Consider the following 20,237-nt stretch of genomic DNA (forward strand, 5'->3'; position numbering starts at 1 on the left):
CCCAAACTAAATAATATCAATAAAGCTGGTACTACCATATCGCTGGTACTAATGGTGTTACCTAGTTTGGATCAGGAAACATCTGCAAGAGAGCATCTCCCCTGGTTACTCCTATATAACTCCCCATGCCTTGGACACGGGATAAACGAATGCATCTGATTACCACGAAACCTTTAGCCACCATTGGTGGATTTTTCCAGGCACAGCCCAATGCCACTTATTACTTTTAGACATGAACAGTTTCTCCCTTTTTAAAGACATTTTTTTTAAAAAAACAGAATTTCTAAGCAGCATGGAAAAGTTTCCTTTTTTTGGACACGCCGAGCTCCAAGGTTGCGGGGGGGGGGAGGCGGAATCCCCCCTCCAAAAAGGGATGTAGTAATGTTGTTGTTTTTTAAAATAAAGGTCCCGATCAGCTGTTCCCTTCTTTCAAACCAACAATAGTCAAAAGCGCACAATGAGAATTAATAAACGCCCGAAGATGCCTTAATGAGGAAGAATTTGCATGTTTCCTCTGTACACACACCTGTTCTGTCTCCAAGAACGCTTGGCAGTCGTTGTCGCCTTCCAATTTATTGCTACAAAGAACTGATTAGAGCTCCATTCAATGAATATTCCATGAACATTTAGGTCCCAGGGAATCTCTCTCTCTCTCTCTCTCTCTCTCTCTCTCTCTCTCTCTCTCTCTCTCTCTCTCTCTCACACACACACACACACACACACACACACAGTTGTTCAGGGATCCTTGTCTTGTTTCTTTTGTCTTGGCCTTGATTGTTCTGGAATGTGTGTATTGGTTACCTTCAAAGGCGCCCTGGAAATCCCAAGAAAGATCCTTAATCTGGCTGAGAGCGGATTGAACCAGCAACAAAGCCACCACCTAGGTGAACGGTTACCGTATTGACTTAGATATGAAGCATCCAATATGGTGAACTTTTTGGAAGGATAACAGGTTGCGTTGGGATAAAATGCAACAATGGCTCGAGAGTTCCTTCTTTGGGGACAACTCAGAATTTAGACACGTATATGGTATATGTTCACGATTCTCATCGTTCCCATCACCCATCTCCTCCCACTTACGACTCTATGACTGTAACTTGGTTGCTTGTATCCTTACGATTTATACTGATATTGATTGTTTCCTGGTTGCTTATTTGTACCCCGTGACTATCATTAAGTGTTGTACCTTAGAATTCTTGATGAACGTATCTTTTCTTTTATGTACACTGAGAGCATATGCACCAAAGACAAATTCCTTGTGTGTCCAATCACACTTGGCCAAGAAAGAATTCTATTCTATTCTATTCTATTCTATTCTATTCTATTCTATTCTATTCTATTCTATTCTATTCTTCCATTCCACATTCTATTCTATTCTATTCTATTCTATTCTATTCTATTCTATTCTATTCTATTCTTCCATTCCACATTCTATTCTATTCTATTCTATTCTATTCTATTCTATTCTATTCTATTCTATTCTCCTTCCTTCTTTCCTTCTTCCTTTCTATTCCTTTTTTCTTTTCTATTCTTTTCTATCCTATTCCTATTCCTATTCCATTTTGTTTTCCTTCCTTCCTTCCTTATTCTATTCTATTCCTTTTTCTTTTCTATTCTATTCTATTCTATTCTATTCTATTCTATTCTATTCTATTCTATTCCTATTCCTATTCCTATTCCTATTCCATTCTATTCTCTTTCCTTCTTTCCTTCTTTTATTTTATTCTATTCTTTTCCTTTTTTCTATTCTATTCTATTCTATTCTATTCTATTCTATTCTATTCTCATCCTATTCCTATTCCTATTCCTATTCCTATTCCTATTCCATTCTACTCTACTCTACTCTACTCTACTCTACTCTATTCTATTCTATTCTATTCTATTCTATTCTATTCTATTCTATTCTCATCCTATTCCTATTCCTATTCCTATTCCTATTCCTATTCCTATTCCTATTCCTATTCCTATTCCATTCTACTCTACTCTACTCTACTCTACTCTACTCTACTCTATTCTATTCTATTCTATTCATGTGCTTAATCTTATTTACCCAAGATTTACAGAAGCAACCCGATTTTCTGTGCTTGCAGGACTCGCTGACCCATTTAAAAAAAACCCCAAAACCCAGATGAGATGTTCTGGCACAGCACATTAACATTAAGCCAGCACGGGACTGTTTCGGGTTCAAAGTGTTGTGAGGACCTTCTCTAGCAAACCCCAAGCCAACCCCAATCTCAACAGAGCCGACTTTGCCCTTCCGTTTCACTCCTGTGACGCCAACTGAAGAACTGCACTGTAAGCAGAAAAGGCAGATTGAAAACCATTTATTTTCCAACAAGCGGAAGGAACATTTCAGGAATTTCCGGCTCTGAAAGGAATCAACAGCGGTTCTTCTCATGAGAACCTTTCAAATTGAAGAGGGTAGCAAGTTTTCTTTGAAACGTTGACGTCCTCGGTGCTCTCTGAGCTTGGTTTTTTTTTCTTGCAGAATTTTTGTTAGGACCTCACTTGGATTTCTCTTGAGAAAACCACACGGTAGGTTGTGGTTAAAACTCCCTGGTCAACGTTCATGGGACTGTAGAGATGTTGAGAAGATCAGAGGTTCATCGTTGACTCTTGGCTCTCGAGAGTACCTCGCCCAGAACAAATGAACCTGATTCAATGAAATGAAATGATTCAGGAACTTCATAGGGGATTCTAAATATAATTTGAAGGGTGTTTGCAGTGGGGAAATCTAATGTTTTTTTACTACCGGTTCTGTGGATGTGGCTAGGTGGGTGTGGCTTGATGGGCGTGGCAGGGGAAGGATGTGCCAAATCCCCATTCCCTCCCCACTCGTGGGGGAAGGATACTGCAAAATCTCCATTCCCTCCCCACTCGTGGGGGAAGGATATTGCAAAATCTCCATTCCCTCCCCGCTACAGAGGAAGGATACTGCAAAATCTCCATTCCCTCCCCACTCCAGAGGAAAGATATTACAAAATCTCCATTCCCTCCCCACCCCTGGGGGGAAGGATACTGCAAAATCTCCATTCCCTCCCCACTCCTGGGGGAAGGATACTGCAAAATCCCTATTCCCTCCCAACTCCAGGGGAAGGATGTTGCAAAATCCCCATTCCCACCCCACTACTGGGGCCAGCCAGAGGTGCTATTTGCCGGTTCTCCGAACTACTCAAAATTTCCGCTACCGGTTCTCCAGAACCTGTCAGAACCTGCTGGGATTCAGTTCTGGGTGTGTGACAACTTCCCCCGCCCCCCCCAACAACTTTTCAGTGACTGGGCTCATGACAACATGGATTACCATGGGGTATTCAGCAGCCTGTGGAAACCTAGCCATGACATTAGCGTGTTCCGCTGCGGCTGGTTTTTCTTCTCTTAAGCCCTAATCAGGTGGACTTCTTTGAGCAAGCCATGTGTTTTGTAAGCCCGGTTGTGTGAATCTAAGTAAGGGCTTCCCAGCCAAGTCGAAGTTGACCTTTTTTCATGCCGCTTGGGTGATCCATCCAGTTGAGAAAAAGGAGGGCGGTTGCTTCTTTTTGGGGGTCTCTGTCCTGACCTGAAGAAGAATAAAAAGAAAGGAATAACTCTTCAGTTGAAGACAAAAAGCCAAATGTCTCCGGGTCCAGGTCGCCGGTTGTCCCAGTGGACTCTCTGGTTTTTCTTGGAAGACGTTTCGGCTTCTCATCCCAAAAGCTTCTTCAGCCTTCAAAAGAGCACCCAACACCCAATGCACACCCAGAGAGAAACGCAAACGCCCCTCCCCTTGTGTCTGGAACAGCCTAAAATCCTTCCTAGTCTTGGGCAGAAGGCCCCCTTGGCTTCCAGAGGTAGGTCAGATACGTAGCATCCCCCAACCTGTCAATCACAAGGGGAAGGGGAGGTTCTAAGGATTTCCTCATTATTATTATTTTTAAAGCCTGCACCTTCCAAGTTCCAAGTTGCAGTTCCCTTTTCCAAAGGCGCCTCGTTTCTTTTTCACGCAGCTATTCCCCCGCCCCACGCCACCTCCGCCTCAGAGGGGGCCACTGGAACAAGGGGGGGGAGGCTCCGTGTGCAGGGATCCGTGGTCCAGCCTGAGCTTTCTCTCCCCACCCCCCACCCCCATCCTCTCTTATTCCTTGCCCTCCAAGCTGGGAAGGGGGGGTTTATGAAGCTGAAAGAAAGGGGGAAGGGAAGGGGAGAGAAGGGTGGACGGAGGAAAGGAGAAAGGAAGGAAGGAAGGAAGGAAGGAAGGAAGGAAGGAAGGAAGGAAGGAAGGAAGGAAGGAAGGAAGGAAGGAGGAGGAAGGAGGAGGAGGAAGGAAGGAAGGAAGGAGGCAAGGGGAAGGAGGGCAGGAGGAAAGGAGAAGGAAGGAAGGAAAAGAGAGGAAGGAGGAGGAGGAAGAGAAGGACAGGGGGAGGAGGAAGGGAGGAAAAGAGAAGGAGGGAGGGAAGGAAGGAGGGAGGGAAAGAGGGAAAGAGAAGGACAGAGGGAAGGAGGGAAGGGGGGAATGAGGGAGGAAGGAAAGGAGGAAAGGAGAAGGCAGGCAGGAGGTAAGATTGATTTGAGGAAGGGGGCTGGTGGAAGTCGGAAAAGAGAAGGGCTGAGGAATTCTTGGGCACCCTTTGCCCTTCCTCGCCCTCCAGCCTCTTTTATTTGTTTTGGGTGGGTAAGAACAAGGCCTCCTTAATGACTCTATTAATTAGCAGGGTTTCTTCCCCGCCGCCCACTCGCGCGCGAGCGGGCCCCCCTCCCTCCCCTTTTGGCCATCTCAAGAGGAGACCCGGCAGGCATCCTCGGGTTGTGGGGAGGAGGAGGGGGTGTCGAAAGAAGGTGGGGGCAAGACTCTAACTCCGACCCGGCTCAGGCAATTGGTCCCCTGGGGAGCAGAAAGGGGGAAATTCCTCCCAAAGGGAGACGAAAACTCGCGGGCAACCCACAGAGACGCACCGTTTGCTTCGTTTACACACGCGCACGCGCGCGCGCACACACATACACAAACCCTTCACTCTTCCGATTAGCTGTAAGATCAAATTGCGCCCGTGGGAAATTTCTTAGCGCGGAAGATGGAAAAAAAGCCTAATGCTAAATGCTTTGCATAGAAGAGAATTTTCTATCTATCTATTTATCTATCTATCTATCTTTCTTTCTTTCTGTCTTTCTTTCCTCTATTTTTTCTTTCTCTCTTCCTTCCTCCCTCCCTCCCTCCCTTTCTTTCTTTCTTTCTTTCTTCTTTCTTTTTTCTTTCTATTCCTTCTTTCTTTTTTCTTTATCTTTCCTTCCTTCCTTCTTTCTTCTGTCTTCTCTTTCTTTCTTTCTTTCTTTTTCTCCATGCATAAAATCAAAATCCCTGCTTTTCTTCCTGAAAGGCCTAAGACATCTGTCAAATCATTATTATTCTGATTGGCATTATTATTATTATTATTATTATTATTATTATTATTATTATTATTATTATTATTATTATTATTATTATTATTATTATTATTATTATTATTATTATTATTATTATTATTATTATTATTATTATTATTATTATTATTATTATTATTATTATTATTATTATTATTATTATCCTGCCGCATTTTGCTTTCCTAGTTTCCTTTGCTTGCTCACCGGGTGAGATTCTGGCTGGGAGAAGGCCCGTGCCCACCTGGTCCAGTTTGCGGCCGGCCATTGAGCCCGTAAAGGCAGGCGTTTCCTCGGACCAAATTATTGAAAGATTGGGTAGACGAGGTCTATTCCGATGAAAGGCGGGCACGGACAAATATTAAAGGATTGGAAGATAAAAATAAGAAGCTACTTCTTTGGCTGCTGGAAACTTCTGCCAAAGTTGGAAACTTTAAGAGGAGTTATATATGTGCGTGAATTTGCGCGTGTGCACGCACTCACACGCGTCGTCATTTCCGTCATTGATTTCGGTGAGTTGGCTTCGATGGGTGATCGAGGCATACCTGCGAAGCAACTCCTGGAAACCGATCGGGACCACGCGGGCGAGACACGATTGGGGGAGAACACGATTGAGAGAACGCCTTGTTTGTCGGTTACACGATTTCACAAACCTGCCCAGCCTTTGCAAGAGAAAAGGGTGCTTGTGAGAGGGGGGCGGGAGGAGGGGGCGGGATGATGGCCGATTCGGAAAGCGATAGAGTTGGGTTTAATTTATCCTGGGACTAACCTTCAGAACAAAAACGAAAACGATGAAAGAAAGAAAGAAAGAAAGAAAGAAAGAAAGAAAGAAAGAAAGAAAGAAAGAAAGAAAGAAAGAAAGAAAACTCATGTGTCTTTGGGAAGGCATCCGCATCTTTTTCCTAGACAAAAGGTTGTGTCCCTCAATTGGCGAAGGAATTTCTTTCTTCCTCCCGCTCCCGTTGCTTCCAGAAATTAAATAATACGGATGCAAAGTAGTTTTGCCTTTTTAAAAAGTCCTTCCTTCCTTCCTTCCTTCCTTCCTTCCTTCCTTCCTTCCTTCCTTCCTTCCTTCCTTCCTTCCTTCCTTCCTTCCACCAATAACAGGAATCGTGGCGTTTTGCAGCTCCCTTTTTTTCTTTTCTTTTCTTTTCTTTTCTTTTCTTTCTTCCTTCCTTCCATTCATTCGTTCGACGCTCCGCATTATTTTCGAACAGATCTCTTCTTGAAACGCCCTGTAATGAATTCAAGAGTCGCTCGGACTTTTTGTACCGTAGGTTATATTTACACCCAAAACAAAATAATTACACTTTTGTGTGGATGAGAAAGAAAGAAAGAGAGGGCGGCGGCGGGGGGGGGGGGTTGAGGGAGAGAGAAGGGGAAACTTGGGGGGGGGGAGCGCGTGATTAGGCCGTTGCTCTTTGCGACAAAACACCCTCTCAGTAGTGGAGCTGTACAATTTTCACGGCTGACTGAAATCAAAGGGAGGCGGTAATGAATCCGACGCGCAATTTAAATTTACAATTTGTAACGTAGGCCGCTTTAGAAGGAGCCCGCAGCCCGGCTGAAGGAACCGTGCTGGGTTTGGTGCTCTTGTTTAATGTTTAAAAAAAAGAAAAAGAAAAAGGAGGGGTAGGGGGGGAAACTCGCCCTCTATCTTCTCCCAACACCCCTTATTCCCCCCCCCCCACGAAGGAGCTTTTAATGAGGAAACGCAAAAAGAAAAAAACTTAATCGTGTAGTCCCTTCTCTATCTTTTCTTTGGTTGCCTGCCCCCCCCTCCTCCTCCGCCAAATCCGCACGGACTTTTTTTGCGGGGTGGGGGGGTCGGTGCGAAATCTCTAGGAGACGCGAAGGAGAGAGCCGGTGTCAACCACGGGTTAGTTGGCTGGGTTTGGAAGAGGGTGTGTGTCGGTGTTAGTGGCTCGGGGCTAGAACGCGGGTTAGTTAGGAGAGGAGTGTCCCCCCACCCCACCCCTCCAAAAATAAAATCAATCCAGCATGTGGAACGGATCCCGGAGGCAGCAGACTCTGTGTACGAGGCTAAGAAATAAAGCGGCGTTCCTAACTAAAATGCTACGGGTGGGGGGGTGGGGTGAGAGAGAGAGAAAGAGAGGTAGAGAAGGGGGATGGATAGATGGATGGATTGGATAGGATAGGATAGGAAAGGATAGGAGCAAGATAGAAAGAAGAAAGAAAGAAAGAAAGAAAGAAAGAAAGAAAGAAAGAAAGAAAGAAAGAAAGAAAGAAAGAAAGAAAGAAGGAAGGAAAAAGAGAAAAATAGGATAATAGGATAATAGATGCATAGACAGACATATAGATAGATAGAATAGGGGAGAGGGAGGGAGGGAGGAGGGAGAGGGGGAGAGACAGAGACAGAGAAGGAGGATAGGATGTGCTAGGATAGGATAATAGCAAGATAGAAAGATAGAAAGAAAAAAGAAAGGAAAGAAAGAAAGAGAGAGGGAGGGGAGAGAAAGAAAGAAAGAAAGAAAGAAAAGAAAGAAAGAAAATAGGATAATAGATGCATAAACAGACATATAGATAGATGATAGACTAGGAGAGTGGAAGAGGGAGAGGAAGGGAGGAGGGAAAGGGGGAGAGAGACAGAGGATGGATAGATGGATGGATAGGACAGGATGGATAGGATAATAGCAAGATAGAAAGATAGAAAGAAAGAAAAAGAAAGGAAGGAAAGAAAGAAAGAAAGAAAGAGAAAGAAAACAGGATAATAGATGCATAGACAGACATATAGATAGATGATAGAATAGGAGAGAGGGAGGGGGGAGGGGGAGGGGGGAGAGAGACAGAGAAGGAGGATGGATAGGATAGGATAGGATAGGATAATAGCAAGAAGGAAGGAAGGAAGGAAGGAAGGAAGGAAGGAAGGAAGGAAGGAAGGAAGAAGAAAGAAAGAAAGAAAGAAAGAAAGAAAGAAAGAAAGAAAGAAAGAAAGAAAGAAAGAAAATAGGATAATAGATGCATAGACAGACACGATAGATGATAGAATAGGAGAGAGGAGAGAGAGAAGGAGGGAGGAAGAGAGAGAGAGAGAGAGAGAGAGAGGATAGGACAGGACAGGACAGGATAGGCTAAACACAGCACAGGTAAACCGCTAACCAGTTCCCCTCAAGCCCTTTGTCTGGGAATCCGAGAGCCCACGAACCCTCCGTTCGAGGGGCGCGTGCGCGCAGGGACACGCACAAACTGGGGGTGGGTGGGCGTGAGGGGGGGGTTGTTTCACACCGCCGCCTCTTCTCCTAGAGGAGCGCCAGGCGGCCTATAAATCAAAGCGGCCCCGAAATCCCGTAGGCAGCTGGGCCACTTCTGCCGTTCCGCCAAAACGGGCGAGTTTTGAGCCCACTCTCCGGGTCGACCCCCGACCCCCTCCGCCTTACCCCCCCCCCCAAAAAAAGAGAACCAGCGACGATCATCCTAAATCCAAAGATCTGGGACTTTCCAGCCCCTTCCACGACCCCCCCCCTCGTCTTCTTTTCTCTACCTCCCCCCCCCCCCATCTTCCCTGGGATTTAATTTGGAAGTTTTTTTGGGGGGTGGGTTGCTTATTTAATTGTGGGGTGTGTTTTTTTGCAAAAGCACCTCCGAAGCTAGGAAGGTTGTGGGGGGAGGAATAATTTGGACTCGGAACAAGAGCGGAGGTCATTAATTAGAAACAGTCCCGTGGGGTGGGGGGGAAATAGAATAATAGCCCAGCGCAGCCTCCACGCTTTCGACCGAGTTTTAACGGATGGAAACCAGACCTTTGCTTCGCTTTAGGGAAACCTCTTTCCGACGAGGAGGGGGCTCCTTTCTCGATTCTTCCCCCCCCCTCCGGAGACTTTGGGGAGGGGGGGTTTCGTGTGATTTTTTTTAACATATTTATTTATATATATAATGTAGTAGAATTCACCGACGGCGCGCCGTCACCTGCGGAGTTGGGAGCAGGTGAGGAGAGGCGGCCCCCTTTCCCGGGGTGGGGCCTGTTTCCACCGGACCGGGTGCTCCGCCGCGCTTGGGACCCCTCCCCCCCCCCGCTCCACGGCATGAGTTTGGCAGGGGAGGGGGCGACGGAGGAAGAGCCAAGGTTTTTGGGTAGGAGGAGGCGCTGAGGAATGAGCCGGGCTGGAAAATGGTAGCCAAAGGACTGGAGGGGTTTTGGGTTGGTTTTGTTTTTTTTTTCACTTTCTTTTCTTCCTTCCCTCCTTCGGTTGCTTTCTCCCGTTTGCTTACTTTTTGCTCTTTCCACCCACCTCCCCTATTCTCTCCTTCCCCCTTATTTTTTTTCCCCTTTTTGCTTCTATCTTTCCTTTCCCTTTTTTTTTTACTCCTCCCTATCTTCTTACTCCTATTTTTTTTCCTAGTTGCCTTTTCTATTTTTGGTCTTTCTTCCTTCCTTTTCTCTTTTTTATCCTTTTCTGTTCAACTTTGTAATTTCCATTCCTCCTTTCCCTCTTTCTTTCTTTCTCTCTTTCTCCCTTACACTCCTTCCATCTTACCAACCTTCCCCTGTCCCTTTCTTTCTTTCTTTCCTTTCTTTCTTTCCTTCCTCCTTTTTCTCCCTTCGTCCCTTCCTCTGTCTCTTCCTTTTTCCTTCTCTCTCTCCCTTTGATATTCCTCCCTTCCTTCCTCTCCTTCCTTCCCTCCCTCCCTTTCTTCTTTCACTCCCTCCCTTCCTTTTCCCTTCCTTCCCTTCTCCTTCCTTCTTCCCTTCCTTCCTCTCTTCCTTCCTCACTTTCTCTCCTTTTGCTCTCCTTCCTTCCTTCTTCCCTGATTTCTTTCCTGTTACCCTCCCTCCTTTCTTTTTCTATTCTCTTTCCTCTCTGCAAACAGGAATTGCGTGTGTCATTGTACTATATATATATATAGTACATATATATATATATATGTTACATATATAGTACATATATATACATATATATATAGTACATATATATATGTACTATAATATATTGTATATATTACAATGACACACGCAATTCCTGTTTTTTTAACACCCAGGAAAGAAAGGGAAAGGCAGAGAGGAAAGAGAATGTGTGTGTGTGTGTGTGTATGTGTGTGTGTGTGTATTACATATATATATATGTGTGTGTGTGTATACACACACACACATATATACATATATATATATACATATATATACATATATATATATACACACATATATATTATATACACACATATATACATATATACATATATACATACATACATACATATACACACACACATATATATATACACATATATATACATATATACATATATACATACATACATACATACATACATACATACATACATACGTGTGTGTGTGTGTGTGTTAGTTAGATATAGATATAGATATAGATGCATTTTCAGCTATAGAAGGAAAACGTGAGGAATGGAAGAGAATCCAGATAACAACATTGGTCCTATTCCTCTAATAACCGGGACCTAATTTTGCTCCTGGTCTAAACCTTGAAACCAAATCGGGAGGTTCTAAAAAACGATCCCGGGGTGGACGCGGGGGTGGGGAGAGGGAGAGGGAAATCTACTCCCGATTAAGTGAGGGGTGGGTTACTGCCAGGGGCCCAAAAATACCTAACCTCTCTTGAAGGATAAAAAGCTGCGAAGAACGAGCTGATTGAGGAAGCCAAATTTTCCCCCAGATCCGTAGCGCCGATTTCCAAATAAGCCTGAATGGGGAGAGGTGGGGGGGGGGGAGCAGAGTGTAAATGATGTATCAAAGGACGCTCTCCGTTGCCCCCCCCTCCCTTTTTGGCCACCACCTGGGGAGGGGGGGAAACGCACGCGCGCGCGCAGGGGGATAAGAAAGGCATAAACGCCCGGATTTAAAACCGGTGCCAAGGTTTCAAGAGCTGCGAATCCGTATCCAAAGCTGGGGAGCCCGGTCCGAACCTACACTTCGAATTATGGATCTTCCCTTCCGGCCGTATTTTCTCTCCCACTCCCCACCTCTCCAACATCCGAGCGGACCCACCGCCGGCCTGCCCCGGTAACCGAGACTCAAGCGCCTTTCCAAGCCGCTTGCGGAGGGGAGGGATCCTTTCTTACGGCCCTGAAATGGTGGTGGTTGTTTTTTTTCTCTCTCTCTCCTTTGATTTCGGAGCTCCCCCCCGCCCCGCCCCCCCCGTTGCCGGCTAGCGGGGTTCTCTCCCTCGATCAATAGAAATCCCAGGAGGTGAAAGGTGGGCAGAACGGAAAAGATTGGGTTTCTTGCATGTCGACGCGTTCACACGTGCAGCGAGAAGGAAAGGGTTAAAAGAAGAGCGCTTGGCGGGTAGAAGACAAGCCAAAACGGTAAAAACGGAGAAGCGCCGTTTTCTTGGAAAGCCAGATTGGGGTTTGTTTTAGTTCCGACTCGCCACGCCGCGCAAAATGAAAGAGCCGCGAAAACGCGATTTTGTGGCCGTAGGTCTGGCTGGGGCGAATATGTTGTGTTGTGGTGTTTTTTTTTGGCGCTCGTCTCGTCGCAGCGGGGAAAAAAAACCCCATTCTGGTTGGGGATTTCTTTCGGGTGTTTCGGACCTGAAATTTCGGAGAAGAGAATGGGATCCGGAACTACAGGAGAAGCTGAGAAAAGGAAAGGATTTCGATTTCCTTCAAAGCGCCATCCCAAGCCGCTGGATAGGAACCTGTGCTGTAGGGATTGGATCACAATAAATAGATCAAAGGTATATTCGGAAAGAGGAAGAGGCAGGGGGAAAAGAAAGAAAGAAAGAAAGAAAGAAAGAAAGAAAGAAAGAAAGAAAGAAAGAAAGAAAGAAAGAAAGAAAGAAAGAGAAAGGGAGGCAGGGGAAAAAAGAAAAGAAGAAAAGAAAAGAAAAGAAAAGAAAAGAAAAGAAAAAACCATTGGTATATATAGAGAGTGGATTTAAAAGCACTGTTGTCTTTTCTTGGTTTTCCTTTTTTTACCACCGGTAGAAGGACTCTGGCTGGTTATACGCCTGTTTTGGGGAGTGGATGTCGGGGGTGGGGGAGGTTGAATAGCATTGACTTAAATATATACTTCTTTTTCCCAATTTCGTTGACCAAAGTGGAACATTTTTGTTTTGATCTCAAGGATGGGGGGTGGGGGGAGGAGAGAATTTTTTTTAATTTGGGGGAGGGGCAGGTGAATTTTATAACCGTGATTGGTGAAAATTAGAACGATCCTTTCGATCGTGGTTTGAAATTGGACAGAGAGAGAGAGGTTGGAATGGAGGGGAGGGAGGGAGGGAGGGAGGAAGAAGGAAGGAGAAGTGGGAAGAAAAAGGGGAGGGAGGGAAGAAGGAAGGAAAAGGGGAAAGCGGAAGAAAAAAAGGAGAGAGGGAGGGAAGAAGGAAGGAGAGAAAAGGGAGGAAGGAAAAGGGAAGGAGGGAAGAAGGAAAGAAAAGGGGAAAGAGGAAGAAAAAAAGGAGGGAGGGAGGGAAGAAAGAAGGAAAGAAAGAGGAAGAAAAAGGGAGGGAGGGAAGAAGGAAGAAAAAGCGGGGAAGAGATGAAGGGAAGGGAGAGAGGAAAGAAAAAGGGAGAAAGGGAGGGAGGAAAGAAGGAAGGGAGGGAGGGAGGAAGGGAGGGAGGGAGGGAGGAAGGAAGGAAAGAAAAAGAGGAAGCGAGTGAATGGAGGAGAAAGCGAAGAAGGATGAAAGGAAAGAAGGAAGAAAAGAAAAGAGAGGAAGAAGAAGAGAGGAAGGAAGGAAAGAAGGAAGGAAGGAAGGAAGGAAGGAAGGAAGGAAGGAAGGAAGGAAGGAAGGAAGGAAGGAAGGAAGGAAGGAGTGGAGGGATTGGGGAGGGAATGGGAGGGGAGCCCCCTGCCTACAGAACAGACTTTGTCTCTCCAAACCGGTTTGGCCTAAATACAAAAGATTGCACAGGGCCCCCGGTGGTCGCTGGGTTGTTGCAGGCCGCCCCTCACTCTCTTGGGTATAAGTTTGCATATCCCTCCCTCTCCGGCAGTCTTTTGTTTCCAACCAATTGGTTGTGCGTCCAGAAAGAGTCATTCTACTTCCATCACGGACAGCCCACTTCACACTTGGGGGTGGGGGGGTGCCTTTTGGGCCTTTGCTTCTGATTCCACCTGTACCAAAGTCGGGGGGGGAGGGGGACCCTCCAATCCTTCCTTTTGCCTTTTTTCCCCTTTCCTTTCTCCCTTTTCTCCTTCTTTCCTTCTTTCCTTTCCTTTCCTCCTCTTCCCTTTCCTTGCCCCCCCCCAACGCTCCCTTTTTCTTTTATACCCCTTTGGCACCTCTTTTCTTTCTCTCTTCCCCTCTCTCTTTTCAAAATTCCCCTTCCCATCTGCATCTATTTATCTCCTTCCTTTCCCCTTCCTTCCTTTCCCTTGTCGGCCTTTCATTTTTCCTTTCCTTTCTTTTCTATTCTTTTGCAATCCTCCCTCTCCTTCCTTCTTTCCTTTCTTCCCCCTCCCTTCCTCCCTCTCTTTGCTCTCCCACTTCCCCTTCTTCCTTTCTTCTATTTATCCTTTCTTCATTCATTTCGCTCTCCAACTTTCTCCCTTCCTTCCTTCCTCCCTCCCTCCCATTTCCTTCCTTCCTTCCTCTATCCATCTTTTCGTCATTCATTTTTCTCTCCAACTTTCTCCCTTCCTTCCTTCCTTCGTCGCTCCCTCCCATTTTCCTCCTTCCTTTCTTCCTCTATCCATCCTTTCTTCATTCATTTCTCTCTCCAACTTTCTTCCTTCCTTTCTTCCTTCCTTCCTTCCTTCCTCCCTCCCTCCATCCCATTTCCTTCCTTCCTTCGTTCCTTCCTCTATCCATCCCTTCTTCATTTCTCTTTCCAACTTTCTCCCTTCCTCCTTCCTTACTCGCTCCTTCCCATTTTTCTCCTTCCTTCCTTCCTTCCTTCCTTCCTTCCTTCCTTCCTTCCTTCCTCTATCCATCCCTTCTTCTTTCGTTTCTCTCTCCAACTTTCTCCTTCCTTCCTTCCTTCCTCTCACCTTTCTACTTTTCTTTTTTCCTTTTCCTTTGTTCCGACTTAATCTGAAAATCCCTCCGCGGGGGGGGGGGGCGGCAGTCCTTATTTAAGAGGCATCGTTGCCAATTTCTTCCAACTTACCGGTGGCTCTTAATTGAAAGAAAGGGAAAGGGTTTCTAAATCACGCCCCCCTCCCACTCGCCCCCCCTCCCCGACACTGGCAGTAGGCAAACAAAGGCATTTGGGGTTTTTTTATTTCATCTTCCTTTACCTGGAAGGGTGGGGGAGTTTTGAGATATTTTCTCTCTCTAAATTCCAAACTTTTTAAATTTTCTTTCCTCTTCTTTCCAAGGAGTCCACCCCGAGAGAGGCAAGGAATCCCGTGGGGTTTTCTCAGCACGCCTCGTGTCCCCCACCCTTCCCCGCCCCCCCCCCCAACACACTTCCAATGTTGTCCTACAAATAGGAGGCGGCGGGGGAGGGGTGTGGAGGCGGGACGGACAGACTTCATTATCGGACTCAATGAAATGACTAACTATGTACTTACATCCCGGTGGGTGTTTTTTGGGAGAACCAAGCGAGACGGCGGGGGGGGGGAGGGAGGAGGCGGCGGAGGATGGAGAAGAAAGAAAAAAAGGAGAGAGAGAGAGAGAGAGAGAGAGAGAGAACCTTATAAGTTAATCTCTCCTGTCCTGTCCTCCCCCCGCTCCGTTATCCCCGCACCTCGCATGACAAAGGCGGGAAGGAAGGGCGAAGAGAGAGAGAGAGAAAGAGAGAGCGAAAAATACCAAGCCCCCTTTCTAAATTCCTAGGCAACCGCCTCGCACGAGCCCAAAATTCCCAGTGCCCTTTTAGCCGCCGTCGTGGTCTCCCCCCCCCACGCCGCCACTCTCACGAGCCCCCACCCCCGGGATTGGCGAAAAGTGGGGTTTGTGGGGGGGGGGGAGAGAGCAAACTCTGACCGCAACGGGAAAAATCGGAGCGCGTTTGGCAAAGGTTGTGGCGAGGCATCTCCAGTTATACGCGCGTTGCGCAAGGGGATCCTATTTTATACTTCGGGAAAAGAGGGTCTTAAAAGCCCCCGGAGTGTGAAGGGGCGTGCAAGGAGGAAAAAAACAAAAACCACACAAACGGGCGAAAAGACCCTCTCGGCTTCCGACGCCCCCCCCCCCCCGGATTTCGCCCTTCATTCCGACCTCACGGATGTAATAATATTCACGCGGTTCGGTTTTCTATAGAATTGATATAGAATTGGTAACGTCCGAACGGATTACACAAATGAACACTGCTCTCTAGATAACAACACTCTCTTTACCCCCCCGCCCCTCCCTACATTAAATTGGCTTTTTTTTGCTCTGAAATGTTTTTTTTAAGGTTACCCGGTTCGTTCTGAAGTCAATTGGCCTCGGATTTTTCTTTTCTTTCTTTCTTTTCTCTCTCTCTCTCTTTCTTTCTTTTTCTTTCTCTTTCCTCTCTTTCTTTCTTCTCTTTCTTCTCTCCCTCTTTCTTCTGTCTCTTTTTCTTCTTTCTCTCTCCTCTTTTCTCTCTCTTTCTTCTCTTTCTTCTCTGTTTCTTCTCTCCTTCTCTCTCTCTTTTTCTTCCTTTCTTTTCTCTTTCTTCTCTCTCTTCCTCTCTTTCTTCCCTCCCTCTCTCTTCTCTGTCCCTTTTTCTTCTCTCTCTCATCTCTTTTTTCTTTCTTTCTTTCTTTTCTCTTCCTCTCTTCCTTCTCTCTTCTCTCTCTCTTTCTTTTTTCTTTCTTATCTCTTTCTTCTCTCTCTTCCTCTCTCTCTCCCCCTCTCCCCTTCCTTATTTTTCCTACACTTCCGCCCACGCGCCCCTCTGCAATTCCCGAGGTCGGCAATTAAGGGGTGAGGATGAAGATAAGCGGAGGAATATCGCGCCTCCCTTCTCTTTGGACACCCGGACGGGTTGTTTTTTTGCGGGGTGGGTTGGAGGAATTTCAATTAAAGGGAATCCCCAACATCCGACTCCGTTCCTTTCTCCACGCCACAGTCCCATCCACAAACAAACACAAGTACGCGCGCACCTACAATCAAGCAGGCCCGGCGGCCAGGAGGGAGCAAAAGGAGGGAGCAAAGCAAAAGTTCTCCAGGCTGCGATCTTGGTTCTAGCGCGGGTCTCTCCTGGGCGAGCCACGCCGGTCATCGCGTCCACGACCCGCGAGGGCAAGCCGGAGCAACCCCACGATCACACTCTTGTCTGTCCGTCCCCCGCACCTGATGCAATGGGATCATAACACAACACTTTGGGTGCCTTTTTTCCGAGGAAATTGGCAGGGGGGTTTCTTTGACTCTGGGATGGGTGGGGGAGGTGGGGAAGAGGCGAGCCCCCCCCCACTTCACCCCACCCCGCAGCCCATCTTCCCACCCGCCTGGGCCGGCCCAGCAGTTGTTGCGCCCCCGCCCGGCCCCGCCAGCGCGCCCAGGTTGGTCAAGGCAAAAAACTACTCACGGAGTACCTCGGCGCGTCAGGTGCGAATCTCGCCCCTCCACAATGGAGCTGGCTCTTTTTTCCCCCTCTGTGCCAAGCGGCAGGCTGGAGCCAATTTAGATATGCTATAAATTAAGGGGTTGCCATGGCCACCGGCTCGCCATTGGCCGCCGCCCGCCCGACGTGGCGCCCCACGTCACCAAATCTGAATAAGGGTGCGCGAATTACTAAAAGCCTCAAGACAAAGCTGGGCGATGGGAGCAGCGCAAAAGTGGGACCGAGTCCCGGCTAGCCAGCGGCGCGCCGGCGAAGGAGGGGACCGGCCGAAGACCACCGCCGCGCCTGGGCCTTGCCAGCCACCTCCCTACCCCGACGCCTCCGGGGACGCCCGGGCCGGTATGCCGCGGCACTGAAGCCGTCCGGGAAGCCGACCTCGGCCCAGGACCAAGAGGGGCGAAGCCGAAGAACCCCCAAGGCGCCCAGAGGGAGAGGAGGAAGAGGAGGAGGAGGAGGAAGAGGAGGAGGAGGAGGAGGCGACGGCCGCGGGCGGCGCAGCGGAGCGGCTGGGCGGCGCAGCCATCCCCCTGTCCGGCCGCGGCGATGATGGTGCATTGCGCCGGGTGCGAGCGGCCCATCCTGGACCGCTTCTTGCTCAACGTCCTGGATCGGGCCTGGCACATCAAATGCGTGCAATGTTGCGAGTGCAAATGTAACCTCACCGAGAAATGCTTCTCGCGGGAAGGCAAGCTCTACTGCAAGAACGATTTTTTCAGGTGAGGGGCCCTTCTCTTTCCCCCTCCCCATCTTCTCGGGCGTTCTCCCTTTCCTTTCCCCAAGGAGGATGGCGTCCCCCCCGTTTCCCGCCCCCTCCCCAAATTTGCAGCTGGCCTTCAAGTCCTGCTTCCTCCACCCTTCGCTGGGGTTTCTTCTGATTCCCTTTTGCAAGCTTTCTCCTTCGGGCCTCGGTTTACCTCCTGACATGCTGGAAATGCTCTCGCCTGCCTCCTCTTCCTCCGAGGCTGTGGCCTGATCCTTAACACACACACACACCCACGGTGAGGCTCTCGGAGGCAGCCCTGGGCAGCAAAATGGAACGCGATGGCGCGTGGAGGGGCGCGTGGGGAGGGAGAGGCGGCTGAGAGAGAGGGGGGGAGAGGGAGGGAGGGAGGGAGAGAAGAAAGGGAATTTACCTGGTTGTGGGGAGAGAGAAACCTTATGAGGAGTGTGGCTCGTTTACTCAGGTGGGTCCGCTGGGGCTTACCACGCTAACCTGGCTTAAGAGGGCGTAAATTCCGTTGGATCCCATCGCGTGGGCTTCCCCCTGTGTCTCCGGTTTGCCATGCTCAAACGAGAAAGAGAAAGAGGGAGAGCGGGACGAAGAGGGAGGGAAGGATGGAGAGAGAGAAAGAGGGAGAGGGAGGGAGGGAGGGAAGGAGAGAGAGAAAGAGGGAGAGAGGGAAGGAGAGAGAGAAAGAAAGAGGAAGGAGGAGGAGGAGGAGGAGGAGAGAAGAAAGGGAATTTACCTGGTTGTGGGGAGAGAGAAACCTTATGAGGAGTGTGGCTCGTTTACTCAGGTGGGTCCGCTGGGGCTTACCACGCTAACCTGGCTTAAGAGGGCGTAAATTCCGTTGGATCCCATCGCGTGGGCTTCCCCCTGTGTCTCCGGTTTGCCATGCTCAAACGAGAAAGAGAAAGGGGGAGAGCGGGACGAAGAGGGAGGGAAGGATGGAGAGAGAAAGAGGGAGAGGAGGAGGAAGGAGAGAGAAAGAGGGAGAGAGGGAAGGAGAGAGAAAGAAAGAGGAAGGGAGGGAGGGAGGGGGAGGGAGGGAGAGAGAAAGGGAGAGAGAAGGAAGGAGAGGGAGAAAAAGAGAGAGAAGGAGAAGGCGGATTTTGTCCAGTTATATTGTTGTTAGTTCTAGGTGACTTGGTGGCACAGGTTAAAACGTCGGCTCGCGCCAGGAGCATCTCCGCCACCTCAGTGAATCGCTCTCCTTCCACTCGCGAACCGGGACGGCCGAGGTTTGACAAACCGAAAGGAAGGAGAAACACCATTCTCGCCTCCTTTCCCACCTCCTCCACCCCCATTTCCCGGCTCCGTGGCCGGCGAGAGGCTGCACCTGCGCGCCGCCCCCCGCACCTTTCCTTCGGAGGGGCGCCTAGCCTGATCGGAGCGGAATTGGTTTTCCTCTCGCCCAAGGCTCGCCCGCCCGTGGCTGGTCCGTTCATCCCTCAAGGCTCGTGGAGGGGGGGGGCAAGCTCTTAATTTAGGGAACAGGCGGCGGGGGGGGGAAAAGAAACAATCATAATTAAAGGGCCTGGAATTCGGGTGCTGCCATCTCCGCCCCCCAATAATTACACTCTGCCGGGCCGATCTTTTCCCCATTAGCTGCGCCTCACCTGCCTGCTTATCCCCCGCGCGCGAACCCTTCCAGCCCCCCCCCGCGCCTTCCCCTCCCCGGTCTTGCAACAGGGGGGGGGGGCGAGGCACTCAGGCCCCAACCTGTTTGGGTTTTGATTCCCCCCCCCCCCATCCCCGGACGCTAATCCATTGGAGCCAATTCATTAGTCAGGAAAGCGCCCAGGCCTGCAACCCTAAAGATTGGGGGGGGGGGCGGAGAGGGGGGCGTGAGGGGGGGGGAAAGGAACCTTCGTGGTTCTTTTCTTCTCCCGTGCCAACTGCTATAGATCTTTAGAGGGGGGGAGAGAGAAATGTTATTTGCTTGTGTTATTGTATTTTATTTTTAAAGCCCCCCCCCCACTTCTAAAGAGGCTCTCTTAGGGTTTTCAGCGGCGGCAGCGGCGGGGGGGGGGGGGCGGCGAGGGGGAAAAGACCCTGATATAGATATGGTAATGAAGGCCCAACCTTCTAATTGAAGGGGAAGGCTGGGATGCTAAGCGGGCCTTTCTTACCTAAATATGCATTTTGTTTTGCCAACAGCCGCCGGGGTGGAATCGGCCGCTCCCTTCTTCTCCTCCTCCCCCCCCCCCACGCACTACCACCACCACCCCCCGACATTGCAGAGCCGGAGGGGCCGAAATGAGCCCACCCGCATTTTTCTTTTTGTGTTCCGAAGACAAACACCTTACACACACCCCACAAGCCCCCCCCCACCAATTGCCACAATCCACAATTAAAACCCATTTGAAAATGCAAAAGCCGGGCCTTGCCTTTTGCGTTTTGGACTGTAATTGAGGTAAACTGTCACCTCCCCGTTTAAGGGTGAGGAGCACGAAGGTTGGGTAGTGGGGGAGCGAGCAAGAGGAGGAGAGGTGGGGGGAGAAACTGCTGAGATCTGCGGGTGTTTGGGCCCCAGGCGACGGCATATGAATAGGCGAGGGTTAAGCTGGCTTTGCACATGTAAACGGGCTCTAAGGACTTATTCCGAATTCTTGGAACCCCACCCCCCCAATTTTCTTTCCCTAGAAGTCCCCCCCCCTTTCCCCTTAAAAAGCCTCTAAGCGGCAGGGATGAGGTATATATAAGATGC

The 20,237-nt window shown here is 48.8% G+C and overlaps 1 protein-coding gene and 1 long non-coding RNA gene across 2 annotated transcripts in view; one reads left to right on the plus strand and one right to left on the minus strand.

Moving 5' to 3' along the window:
* Positions 1-2,391: 2,391 nt before the first annotated feature.
* On the minus strand, positions 2,392-16,823 carry LOC131185564 (uncharacterized). Its single transcript, XR_009152185.1, has 3 exons — positions 16,771-16,823; positions 3,302-3,556; positions 2,392-2,653 (listed from the first exon to the last, which is right to left on the minus strand). It is a non-coding gene; the product is annotated as an uncharacterized LOC131185564 (long non-coding RNA).
* Positions 16,824-17,020: 197 nt separating this feature from the next.
* LHX5 (LIM homeobox 5) overlaps positions 17,021-20,237 on the plus strand; it is a 26,621-nt gene continuing 23,404 nt past the window's right edge. Inside the window, exon 1 of the mRNA XM_058158488.1 lies at positions 17,021-17,522. Coding sequence (XP_058014471.1) covers positions 17,350-17,522 — 173 coding nt within the window. The 5' untranslated portion in view covers positions 17,021-17,349. The remainder of the gene's footprint in view (positions 17,523-20,237) is intronic.

This window comes from Ahaetulla prasina, chromosome 15 (assembly GCF_028640845.1).
Source record: "Ahaetulla prasina isolate Xishuangbanna chromosome 15, ASM2864084v1, whole genome shotgun sequence".
In the NCBI taxonomy this organism is placed as follows: domain Eukaryota; kingdom Metazoa; phylum Chordata; class Lepidosauria; order Squamata; family Colubridae; genus Ahaetulla; species Ahaetulla prasina.